At 45.4% G+C, this 13,429-nt stretch overlaps 1 protein-coding gene across 1 annotated transcript in view; it reads left to right on the top strand.

The window, feature by feature from the left end:
• The window catches only part of Drosha (drosha ribonuclease III), a 120,637-nt gene that overhangs the window by 5,264 nt on the left and 101,944 nt on the right, over positions 1–13,429 (top strand). Inside the window, exons 4-7 of the mRNA XM_059276203.1 lie at positions 1,906–2,736; positions 4,133–4,225; positions 9,832–9,942; positions 10,173–10,410. Coding sequence (XP_059132186.1) covers positions 1,906–2,736; positions 4,133–4,225; positions 9,832–9,942; positions 10,173–10,410 — 1,273 coding nt within the window. The remainder of the gene's footprint in view (positions 1–1,905; positions 2,737–4,132; positions 4,226–9,831; positions 9,943–10,172; positions 10,411–13,429) is intronic.

The following is a 13,429-nucleotide window of genomic DNA, read 5'->3' as shown; positions in this document are numbered from 1 at the left end:
TTATTTATTAAGGTGTAGTGACACACACACACATGATGTCAGTTTTAAAAATAAGTTTTAGTTAAATGGGGTAAGGGAGAGAAAGTTTTCAGGATGATTCCCTTGTATATGCATTGATGCCCAACAAATAGTATTTGTTGGGAAGGGAGTTGAGCATTTTGTTTTTCAGCAACTAGAGATAAAGGTCCTGGCACTAATCCTGCTTGGGTACTAAAGGAGGACTGTATGCATTTGTCAGGTGCCAGCATGGTCAGGTTTCAGGTTTGTTTTCATGGTGAAGATTACTGTCTGGTGTTCAGGTGGCTTTCTTGCTATATCATTTCTCACCAGGTAGAGACAAGGTTCTCTCTCTTCCTTTTTCATAAGAGTACTAATCCCATTATTAGAATACCCAGCTGTGAAGAGACACCATAAATAAGACAATTCTTGTTAGAGAAAGCATTTGATTGGGAGCTTGCTTAGAGTTTCAGAGGGTTAGTCCATGATCATCATGGCAGGAAGTGTGGTCGCTGACAGGCAGGCTGAACCACAAGCAGCGGGGCAAGGGGAGAGAGAGAGAGAGACAGAGAGACTGACTCTGGGCCTGGTGTGGGCTTTTGAAACCTCAAAGCCCACCCTCAATGATACTGCTCCTTTAACAAGGCCACACCTCCTAACCCTTCCCAATCAGTTCCGCTAATTGGGGACTAAGCATTCAAATATATGAACATATGGGGGACATTTTCATTCAAACCACCACACTTATGACTTACTTTAGTAAATACCTGTGACTTACTTTAATCCTGGTTACTTCCTCGAGGCCCTTCCTCCATGTATCACCACATAGGAATGAATATAAGAATTTTGAGGAAGCAAAAATGTTTAATCTATAGTAGCATTTTCAGGAAGTGTAAATGTGAAGAAGAGGAGAAAATGCATAGTTGAGGGAGAAGTGGAGGCCAAGGCAAGTGTTTTATGTTGAGTAGGCTGGACACTCAAGTGCTGGTGTCCGGGGTCTGGTGGTCGGGAAAGATGGGAAATGGTGGCTGGAGAGTAGCGGTCCCCTAGTTTTTGGAGGATGGGGCTCCAGGTGCTTGTAGTAAGATAAGCTTTGCTAGGAGCAGGAAATCGGGGATGGGATTGGATGCAGACGAGTTTCGTAAGTTGATATAGCATCTGTTCTGAACCCTCAAAGCCCCACCCTCTGTGACACACTTTCTCCAACAAGGCCACACTTCCAATAATGCCACTACCTATGAGTCTGTGGGGGCCATTTTCATTGAGACCCCCACAGCGCTCATCAGGACAGTCTCATATTTGGGAACCCTGTTTACATAGTGACGTGTGTGGTCCACACAGATGCATGCAGAGGACAAACCTTGGGTGTCGTTTTTTTCCTCGAATGCCACCCACTTTATTTTTTGAGATAGGTTCTCTCACTGTATAACTGGCCAGGGGCCCTCAGGAATCCACCTGTCTCTGCCTCCCCAGCTCTGGGATTACAAGCACATTCACCATGTTTGGCTTTTTTATTTGTTCTGGGGCTCGAACTCAGGTCCTCATATTCTCCCTATTCCATGAGGCTTTTTTTTTTTTCTTCTTCTTTTTTTTTTTTTTTTTTTTTTTTAAGACAGGGCTTCTCTGTGTAGCCCTAACTGTCCTGGAACTCATTCTTGTAGACCAGGCTGGCATGAACTTAGAGATCCTCCTGCCTCTCCCTCCTGAGCGCTGGGAATAAAGGTGTGCTCCACCACTGCCTGCTTTCCATGAGGGTTTTTAACAAAATTACTTTAAAATTCCGTTTGTTTTGTGTGTGCGCGGGTGTGCAGGTCACAGGACAACTTGCAGGAGTCGTTTCTCTCTTTCCACGATGTGGATCTTGGTGAGGCCCATGTTTTGATTTCTCTTTTCTTTTTCTCTAAAAAGTCACAGAATGTCGTTCCACCCAGGACGAGGGTGTCCCCGAGGACGAGGAGGACATGGAGCCAGACCCTCAGCACCAGCTTTCAGGCCCCAAAATCTGAGACTTCTTCATCCTCAGCAGCCTCCTGCGCAATATCAATATGAACCTCCGAGTGCCCCTTCCACCACGTACTCGAACTCTCAAGCTCCCAACTATATGCCTCCGCGACCAGACTTTGTACCCTACCCTCCACCCATGCCGCCGTCAGCCCAAGGCCCCGTCCCACCCTGCCCAGTTAGGCCCCCTTACCCCAACCACCAGATGAGACACCCTTTCCCAGCTCCGCCCTGTTTTCCACCCATGCCCCCTCCAATGCCTTGCCCTAATAACCCACCAGTCTCTGGAACACCGTCCGGACAAGGCACTTACCCCTACATGGTCCCCCCGCCTTCCATGCCTCACCCCCCGCCCCCTCCAGTCATGCCCCAGCAGGTTAATTACCAGTACCCTCCTGGATACTCGCACAGTTTCCCACCTCCCAATTTCAACAGTTTCCAGAACAACTCCAGTTCTTTTCCACCCAGCGCTAATAACAGCAGTAGCCCTCATTTTAGACACCTCCCTCCGTACCCACTCCCAAAGGCTCAGAGCGAGAGGCGGTCCCCAGAAAGGCCTAAGCACTATGATGACCACCGGCACCGGGATCACAGTCATGGGCGCGGTGAGAGGCATCGGTCCCTGGAGCGCCGGGAGCGAGGCCGCAGCCCTGAGAGGAGAAGACCGGATAGCCGCTACCGGTCAGAGTATGAGCGGGGGAGATCGCCGTCCCGCCACCACAGCTATGATAGGAGCAGGTACACCCGCATGGGAGTCCTTTAGTAAAGCCACAGGGGCACAGGCACGGCCAGTTTCTATCTGATAGGAGCAGGTACACCCGCATGGGAGTCCTTTAGTAAAGCCACAGGGGCACAGGCACGGCCAGTTTCTATCTGATAGGAGCAGGTACACCCGCATGGGAGTCCTTTAGTAAAGCCACAGAGGCACAGGCACGCCCAGTTTCTATCTGATAGGAGCAGGTACACCCGCATGGGAGTCCTTTAGTAAAGCCACAGGGGCACAGGCACGGCCAGTTTCTATCTGATAGGAGCAGGTACACCCGCATGGGAGTCCTTTAGTAAAGCCACAGGGGCACAGGCACGGCCAGTTTCTATCTGATAGGAGCAGGTACACCCGCATGGGAGTCCTTTAGTAAAGCCACAGGGGCACAGGCACGGCCAGTTTCTATCTGATAGGAGCAGGTACACCCGCATGGGGAGTCCTTTAGTAAAGCCACAGGGGCACAGGCACGGCCAGTTTCTATCTGATAGGAGCAGGTACACCCGCATGGGGGTCCTTTAGTAAAGACACAGGGGCACAGGCACGGCCAGTTTCTATCTGATAGGAGCAGGTACACCCGCATGGGGGTCCTTTAGTAAAGACACAGGGGCACAGGCACGGCCAGTTTCTATCTGCCTGCAGACCCACAAAAACTTGTGAACTTTTGTTTTTTTGGTTCTTTGAGACAGGGTTTCTTTGTGTAGCCCTGGCTGTCCTGGAACTTGTTCAGTAGACCAGGCTGGCCTCGAATTTGGAGATTTATCTGCTTTTGCCTACAGAGTGCTGGGATTAAATTTAAATGCATGTGCCACCACTGCCACCGTCACTTGGCATGTACGTTGATTTGTTAAAAAAAAACAAAAAACAACCATGATTTAGACATTTTAGAAGAGAGACAGAAGAAGTAAATTAATTGTAAAGAAAACAGAATGTATGTTGGGTGGTGGTGGTACACTCTTAATCCCAGCACTCAGGAGGCAGAGGCACATGAATGTCGGCGTTCGAGGCCAGCCTGGTCTACGAAACAAAATCACTTGTTCTAATCTTGGCTATATGAGTTTTAGTCTGCATTTATTTGTTAAGTAAATAGAGTTTTCTAGAAATCAGTGGGTAAGGGAGTCCTTTAATGCTTTTGCTGTAGGGTTAGGTCTTAAGAAGATTTAGGTAGACTTCCGTTTAGCACTTAGTGTTAGTGATGACTTGGAAAACAGCCTGCGTAGAGACTGCCTGTCCCTCTAGTAAAATGAGGAGGTGTAGTAGGAATAGCACCTAGAATTTTCTTAGCCACAGGCCACTTCTTCAGAGGAAAGTTCAGTGCAGAGATGGTGTTGTGAGTCTTTGCTGAAAACAGCTCTGTGTGTTATTTCTTCTAAGAGAGCGGGAACGAGAGAGACACAGGCATCGGGACAACCGCAGGTCGCCATCTCCGGAAAGGTCCTACAAAAAGGAGTATAAGAGGTCTGGAAGGTAAGCAGGTGTCGGAGTCTCTCTCAGAGTTCCGATTTCTGTGTATGTGCCGCTGCCTGCCAAGTCTTCATTTCAGCTCTGGCCAGGGTGGCCTGGAAAATCAGAAGCCCAATATTAATACGGAATTTGATGAAGATCTTGATTAAGTGTCCCCAAATTAGAAAGTGTGTATGTATGTATACATCTATCCACAGTGCAATAAAACTATGAACTAATAAGTCTAGATTAAAAAAAAAATATGTTCTTAAATTTACCTGTTTCAGAAAAAAAAGAGCAAAGTGTTCAGTTATACCCCCTTTAGCAAACAGACACCACGATTGTGATTGCTACAGTTTAAAGCATCATTTCTGTGTTTAAATCTGTGGTCTTAGATCATGGTGAGTAAGAGTGGTCCGGGAGTCGGACAGGTTCGAGGTTGGGTATTAGTTCCCTTAGCTTATTACTTGTGAAGTTATCCAACCTTTCTAAGCCATAATTCCTTTACATAAAATAAGAGTAGTTCTTTTTTCCTTATTGACTGGTGAAGCATCAGGGAAATAATACACATTAAACACTTAGACCCAACCCTGAAGTAAGTACCAAATGAATGGTAACTATATATGATTATGTGAGCACTTGACTTTAGAAATAGGTAGTGTTTTAGTTAGGGTTTCTATTGCTATGAAGAGACACCATGATTATGGCAGCTCTTATAAAGGAACACAGTTCATTGAAGTGGTGGTTTACAGTTCAGAGGTTCAGTCCATGATCATCATGGCAGGGAGTCTGGCGATGTACAGGCACTCATGGTGCTGGATACATCTTGACCAGAAGGTAACAGGAAGTTGACTGAGACACTGGGTGGTATCCTGAGCATAAGAATCCTCAGAGCCTGCCCCCACAGGGACACACTTCCCCCAACAAGGCCATATCCACTCCAAAGACACACCTCCTAATAGTGCCATCCCTGTGAGATTATAGGGATTACATTCAAACTACCACAGACAGTAAATAAGAAGAGCAGAGAATAGGATTTCAGAAGCTGAGTGTGGTGGCTCACAATTCATTGTCCCAGCATTTGGGAGGCTGACACAGGAGGAGTCAACCTTGAGGAACCCAGCAGTGAAAGATCTAGTATGGAGTAGACGCAGAGAAATCTTACCGATGTCTGAAGTAGAGTAGGTAACCAGGACTGTAGGGGAAGCGAGAAGAGTGTGTACGAGGGACTTAGTGTAGAGAAATGCTCTTAGAAAGTCAGCCAGGGATGTCAGGAAATCAGCTGTGAAGGCTTCTCTACTAATCTTCAGCAGAAGTGAGTCTGATGGTCTAGATCAGTGGTTCTCATCCTGTGGCAAACCTCTATCTCCAATTTCCTTATTGTGAGTGGGGGAGACATGAAGAAAGATAAGAAAATGAGTTCAGTCCGGGGCAATAACGTTATGACCAGAATGTTCTCAAAAGAAGTGACATGAACTGTTGTCATGTCATCGGTGATACCAAGTCTGCTTGCTTCAGCAGCTCAGATGCCAAAAGAATTGGAATGTTACAGAGATTATAGCCCCTGTGCAAGAAGGACATGTAAATTCATGGAGCACTCCATAGTTTTTATAAGAGAGGGTCGGAGGTAATCAGAATGCATCATATACATGTATGCATTTACCAGATAAGATTTAGTTAGTAAGAAATTGTGAATTAATTTACTTCATCAGAATGGCAGAGATTTCAAAAGAACTGTTTTGATGAGATGTACAGAGATGGGAACTTGTAAGTGCTTTTGATGATAGCTTAAATTGGTGCTAGGTTATGGAGACAAGACTGAAAACCAGCACCTACACGGTGGTGATCAATGTGACAAACAAGTAAAGAAAACACGTTGGTGTTCTCACCAGGGAAATGTTAACCCACATGACTAGTGTTGGAGTTGTTAAATGATGGTCTCTACGTGAGAGATTAAAAACCAATGCTGGGTCACCCTGTAATCCCAGCACTTCTGAGGTGGAAGCAGGCAGATCAGGAACTCAAAGCTAACCTCAGCTACAAAGTAAGTCTGGGGCCAGCCTGGGCTACATGAGACCCAGCCTCTAAAGAATAAAGAGCAAAACCGGAATGGAACCTGTGAAAAATGACTCAGATATAGGTGTGTTAAAATAGAACATATTCCTGATTAGGAATATTTACAAACATTCATGGACTATGATTGTTATCTGTGAGGGTTTGGATATTTTTTTGTTATGTGTTTATACTTTCTTTGCTTTTGCTTTTTCTTTTTTATTTATCTTTGTTGTTATGTAGGCAGGGTCTCATCATGTAGCTCTGTCTGGCCTAAAACTTGCTGTGGAGATGAGTCTGGCTCAAACTTTCAGCAACATTCCCCCCTCTGCTTCCGAGTGCTGGGTTTTAGGCATATACCAATAACCCAGGCTATGCCTTCTTCGTCTATAGTGAACCCACAGTTTATTTATTTACTAGTGTGTGTGTGCGCGCGCGCTCGTGTGTGAGTGTGCCCGTGCGTGTGGAGAGGTCAGGAGACAGTGTTTGGAAGGGCTCCTCTCCTTTCATCCTGTAGGATCTGGGATTCTACTTGTCCGACAATCAGCGTCTTTAGTTGTTGCACCCTCTCATGTACCAGGCTTTTCTTCCGGGCCACCAGCCAGCTCCCAGCCATGGCACAGAGACGAGTGCTTGGCCTTAGCTTAGGCTGATTTCCTTTAGCTTAAATTATCCTGTTTCTCTTCATCTGTGTTTTTCCTCGGGGCTTTTTACCTTTTTCTGTGTGTTCTATTCTGCGTCTGCTGCCTGGCGACTGCCTGGCTAGCCCCCAGCATCGTCCTCTCTTTCTCCCTCGTTCTCTCTTCTTTTTTTAAAAATTATTAGATATATTTATTTTATTTCATGTGAATGTTTTGCATCCATGTATGTATGTGCACCCTATGTGTGCATAGTGTCTGCAGAGTCAGAAGGGGAACAGATCTCCTGGAACTGGAGTTAGGGATGGTTGTAAACCATCATGTGGCTGCTGGGAACTGAACCCAGATCCTCTGCAGGAGCAGCAAGTGCTCCTGACTGCTGAGCCGTCTCCCCAGCCCCTTGTTCTCTCCTCTCTTCTCCTCTTCTTTCCAGCCTAAATTCCTCCTCCTACTTACTCTCTCTGCCCGCCAGCCCCGCCTATCCCTCCTCTGTCTAGCTATTGACCGTTCAGCTTTTTATTAGACCAATCAGGTGCCTTAGGCAGGCAGGGTGAAACAGCAACACATCTTTCCATCATTAAACAAAATGCAGCATAAAGAAATGTAATGCATCTTTATATCATTTACGAAGCCTGCAGAAACAAATATAACACACCTTTACACTGTTAAAATAATACTCTGCAACATAAGCGAATGTAACAGCTTTACATGGTTAAGATAATCCACAACAATCTCATGATCCCATTTGTTTTATTTTGACTAGAGCTTTTTGGTTTTTGGTAAAAAAACTAATGATGCATGCTGTAATAGGTGTGTTTAGAAGTTACAGAAATTTTTGAGGCAGGGTCTCAGATCTGTTCGCAGGCTGGCATGGAGCTCACTGTGTGTCAGGGAGGTCTAGAATTTACAGCAGTCTTCCCATCTTTGCCTCCCAAGTGCTGAGATTACAGCCATGAGCCACCATGCCGGTCTCAGCTTTCTTGGGTAGTAGTAACTTTATTAGTGGACAGTGGGGTGACCACTGGTTTAATAATGTGGCTATTTTTATTAGCTGTTTTTTTTGAAAGATTTTTTAGGTTCTGTCTAAATTTAATAGGCTTAAGTTAGAATCTACTCCAGATTTTTTGCCTCCAAGTACATCCATAAGATTAATCTTCATGCATTTTAAGCCCCAAGAATTCAAGGATAGTAGATTTCTTACCTTCTTTATTAGCTAAGTTGATATGAATATTTTGAGGGTCAAAATTAGGCACAGTTTTGATTGAGTAGCAATACTCGTCTGTCTTTATGAGGGTAGGAGTGTTGCTTTGCGCAGATTACTTGTCAGGCTGCCTGCATTCATTTTTAGGAAGCTTATTTATTTATTTATTTATTTATTTTTTTTTTTGGCAAAACAGTATTCAAAGATTCAAAATTAGAATCTTCATTGATGAAATTGTACATAAGTAGAGATTTCCTGCCGGGGTCCAGCCTTGGCTTGGGTTCAGGTTCTGAGGTGGGGAAGGGGCATCGGCTGACCACCCAGTGGATTGCACCCACGTGGCCCCAATAGCTCAGGCCATCTTTATTTATACTTAAACTGAGTTGTTTTTTTTTTTTTTTTAACCAGGGTTACATGAACAGCTGTATTATTGGCTTCTATTTTTGACTTTAAGAAATACATCATGGGGCTGGAGAGGTAGCTCAGAGCTTAAGAACACTGGCTACTCCTAAAGAGGACCCAGGTTCAATTCTCAGTACCCACATGGTAGCTCACAACTGTCTGCCAATGCCAGCTCCCCTGGACCTGTCTGTAACTCCCATTTCCAAGGGATATGACATTCCACACATAGATATATGCATATGGGACACCAATACATATTAATTAAAAACAAAAAAAGGGGACCCTCTCCTTTAAAAAAAAAGAAATACATCACAGTTTAAGGAACACATTGTGATCATTATGAAAGCCCCCATTGTTCCCCTTTATACTTCCCCAACACACCTTCCCACCCCTCCATATTATTCTAGACAGAGTTCAGCGTTTTTGCAGCTTCACTAAATACCGAGCCAGACACATTCTGCTCTCGTAGCCCATATGTCAGCTGGCAGCTACTTATAGTTACAAAGTTAAAAAGTAATAGACATGGGCACACTGCTTTAAGGACAATATTCAAACCCAGACAGTTCTTTCATGTCTGCAAGATATATTTTTATATAGTTCCTTTTTCTACAAGAGGGTCCCGTGTCAAAGTCTGTAAAAGGCAGACTTTGACAAAGCACTCTTTTCCTAACTCACTTCTCCCACCAATATAAGCTCCTATGTATGGTAAAGATGGATCTATCCATCCCACATTTTTATTCTCTTGGAGCATACCAGATCCTACCATGACTCTATGCTTAGTGTCCAGGGAACTTACTCTCAACAGTTGGCACTATGTGTATTCCTGAGGCTTTTTCCCTATTCTGTGTATGCATGCCTTACTCTCCTCTCCAGAACTGTGAGACATGGTTAATGTCACAAGTGTTGTTTTCTCATATGTACCTAACTATCTCTGTTGAGTCAGAAAAGTGTCCAGGATTGGGAGTTGTAGTTAGTAATCACAGATAAGAGATTTAAGAAGTATTAGCCGCTTACTGAATCTTAGGGGAAAATATTTGAAAAGGAACAGAATTTCCAGGGAAAATTACAGCTGTTGTCTATGTGACTGATGAAGCAATACTAAAAACTGCCCAGAGAATCACCAATATAATGAGAGAGAAAAGAGCCTGCAAGTGGCACGAATTTTGCAAATTCCTACTCTGTCCTGTGGACTGCTAGGTTTTGCAAGTGAGAGTCTGTTTCCACAAGTGCCTTGCCCTGAGGAAACCAGTTGGACAGGTAGTCCTGTGCTGATCCGAGACTAGGCTGCATGGCTCCCAACAATTTCCAGATATTTTCTAAGTATCTTTTTTTTCTAGGAGCTATGGTTTACCAGTTACCCCTGAACCCGCCGGATGCGCACCAGAATCACCTGGGGAGAGTATTAAAAATACAGATTCTTGGGCCCCACCCCCGGAGATTGCGAATCAGTAAGTAAATCTGGGGTAGGGCCTGGGAATTTGTATTTTTAAACAAACCAGGCGATTCTGATGCTAGCAGGCTGGCATTTGGGAATCACTGATTTAGTGAAAGTTGGTGTGGTGTGTTGGCATGGCATTGGCATGGCGTTGGCATGTAGGTGGAAAATGCACCAGCTAGCTGAGATGATGCCGCATTATTTCTAATAACTAGCTCTTCACCCCCCCTCCCCCTTTTGAAGTCGTTCTCCAAGCAGGGAGAAGAAGAGAGCTCGCTGGGAGGAGGAGAAAGACAGATGGAGTGAGAGCCAGAGCTCTGGCAGAGAGAAGAACTACACTTCCATCAAAGAAAAAGAGGCGGAGGAGGCGCCCCCTGACAGGAACGGGGAGGAGGAGGAGGAGGAGGAGCTGCTCAAACCTGTGTGGATCCGCTGTACACATTCAGAAAGCTATTACTCCAGCGACCCCATGGATCAGGTGGTAGGTCTGAGGCCGAGACTGTGCCCACTCGGGTTTCCCCAGCCCAGCCCTGGTGGCCTTTGCAGAGAGTTCTTTGTGGGCGTTGCCTGTGTAGTATGTTGTTGCCTCTCTATTGTATTGTGTAAGCAGCATCTGTAGGTCCTGTTTGGTCCTGGTAGCACCCTTCCCCAGTGGTGAGAACCAAAGCTGTCTTCAAATGTGCCACCTGTTCCCGGTGTCAGTTTTCTGATGCCGTGGTAAAATATCACGACCAGAAACAGCTTAAAGGAGAGAGGTATTTGGCTTGTGCTTCCAGAGGGTTAGAGTCCAACATTGCAGGGACCCACCTGGCATGGCAGCAGCTGGCTGCAGCAAGAAGCTGAGGACAGGCAGTCAGTACTAACCAGGTCCCTGCCTGCCTGTCTGCTGAGACCAGACAAGATTGGGTGCCTCAGGATGGTGTGGTGTAGAAAGAGATCACATCTTGGGGCATGTAGGAAGTGAAGAGCAAGAGCTGGAGGCAGTGTGAGTGTGAAAACACTCAACGCCTACCCCCGAGGTATACTTCTCCAGCTAGTCTGTACCTCTTAAAGGCTCTGTAACTTCCCCAAACAGCAGCACTGTTTGAGGACCAAGTGTTTCTACCTGAGCCTATGGGGGTGCATCTCTCATTCAAACCACAGCGTTCCCTGCGGGGAATCACCCCAAGGTGAGAATCACTATTGTAGAGAAATGGTGTTTTAAAGACACCAAAGGCTAAGAGTCTAGTTAGTACCTACAGGATTCTACATTCTGTGATGCTAATGATCTTAATACTGGTATTTTTGTGACCTCTAACCTACAACTAGTCTATGGTGGCATGTATGGGTGAGTGAGTGTGTGTGTGTGTGTGTGTGTGTGTGTGTGTGTGTGTGTGTGTATTTCCCCAAATGGGAGGTAAAGGATTTGGGTTTCATTTTGAGGTATATATATCCTTGACCGAAAGATCACTAGCCATAGGAAGTTTCCAGCACATCTTGGTTGATTTGGGGACGGGGAAGCCATTCTGTCCCCTTTCCTGTGCCATAGAGGGGACTCCATGTACATAGTCCTTGGGATGCGCTCCTGTAGGTCTCAGCCGTGGGCACTGCCGTTGCTGTGGTGGACTCAGCCCTCCACACACTTACTCCTCCTCTTCATTTTCCTTCATCTTCACTGTGTTTTCTTTTATCCTCTTTCTCGTTTCTTTTTCTTCCCTGTAAGGATTGTGCCAAGCCCATTAATTATAAATTAAGTTCATATCAAATACTTGATACAAGGTTCATTAGTGAAATGAATGAGTCCTACAGATTTAGGGCGCAAGAAGTTCATGTGAGATTTAGTGCATGAGGTTAGGTATAGATGGGGTTCTGCTGTTTGGGGTCCTATGAAAACAGATGCTCCTTGACTTAGGACAGGGCTACATCTCAGTCACACCATGATAAGTTGAAAATGTCTTAAGTCCAAGATATATTTAATACACCTACCAAATGTCATAGTAACCCTACTCTGCCGTAAGGGTGCCCGGAGCACTTAGGTTCTACTCTCTCATTGGACAAAAATCATCTTCTGTCGTCTGATAAAGTGTTGAGTAGCTCATGGAAAGTTTTGAAACGTATGTCCAAGAAATCCTGGCAGCATATTGTGAAATAGAATATGGGTTGTACCTTGTCATAATGGTGTGGCTGCCTGAAAGTAACATCTCACAGTCACTGCCCAGCATCTCAAGAGGGGACCATACAGGAAAAGATTAAAACCCCAACTCTGAAATAGAGTTTTTTAAACATTTATTTATTTTGTGTGTGTGTGCGTGTGTGCGTGTGTGTGTGTGTGTGTGTGTGTGTGTGTGTGTGTGTGTGTGTGCGCGCGAGCATGTGTGTGTGATCACAGGACAGCTTGGGGGAGTTGGTTCCCTTTATCCACCAGGATATGGGATATGTCAGGTTAAGGGATTGAACTCAGGTTGTCAGGCTCGGCAGCAAGCGCCTTTACCTGCCAAGCCAACTTGCTGGCCCTGAAATACAGCTTCTACTGAATATGCATTGCTTTTGGACGGTCAGTTCCTCCTGTTGGGACCCTTCTCTGGGGAACTTGAAAGATTTCCTTGTTTTTGGAAGAGAAGGGTTTGAGGACTCCATGATAGTGGTATGATACTTGATAAACTGGAGCAGGTTTTAAGTCAGCTAGTTCCTGTTACGTAGCAAAGGGAAAGTGTGTGTGCTGAGCACTTTCATGGTGCTGACATTTTAGTCCGTATCTCCAATGTCCTAATTAGTTGTACAATATCTGTGGCAGGAAGTCGGTGTTCGGTTAGCGAGGCTGGCTGCCGTAAGAAATACTGCTACTTGAGTGAGTTGGGTTTAGTTTTCTTACAAGAAGGTGTATAGAGGGCTCAGGGATAGCACTCTGAGGTTATCTTAATCCTCCACAGTTCGGGAATTGTACTGGGTAGGCGTTGTGTTCTTACCTATGTCTGCATATAGGACACACAGAGCATGTGCCTTGCCCAGGTTCTCCTTTCACCTCTCTGCCAGAACTGTGCCACTTGTCTCCGTGGATTATGTTTTCCGTTTCTGCCATAACAAAGCTTTATAAGCTGGGTGGCTTCAAAAGCAAGTGTTTATCATTTCGTAGCTCCAGGGCTTGGATCTCATTGGCTAAATCAAGGTGTCAGAAGGGTAATATGTTCTTTCTGGAGCACTAGAGAAAATCTTTTCTCATTCATTAAATTGTTTTGTTCTTTGTGGCTATTGAGCAGAGGTTCTGGTTTCATTGCTTTATGTGGTTCCTGTGGGTTCCTCACTCTTGGTAGCCGTTTGTATTTCTCCTCATTTTGAGGACGCTGCCATGGCGGCTCTGACATTCTTACCACCTTCTCCGCCAGAGACAATAAGATTGAATGGCAAATGCCAGACGGCAGGTGTCTGAGCAGCTTCCCTTCTAGTAATCTCCGTTTAACAGTGTAAGAAAGGGAGCGGGCAGGAGAGATGGCCTAGTGGTTGAAAGCCCCGGGTGCTCATAC

This window comes from Peromyscus eremicus, chromosome 11 (assembly GCF_949786415.1).
Source record: "Peromyscus eremicus chromosome 11, PerEre_H2_v1, whole genome shotgun sequence".
Lineage (NCBI taxonomy): Eukaryota > Metazoa > Chordata > Mammalia > Rodentia > Cricetidae > Peromyscus > Peromyscus eremicus.
The sequence above is the reverse complement of the archived record's forward strand: the minus strand, read 5'-3'. Positions and strand labels throughout refer to the sequence as shown.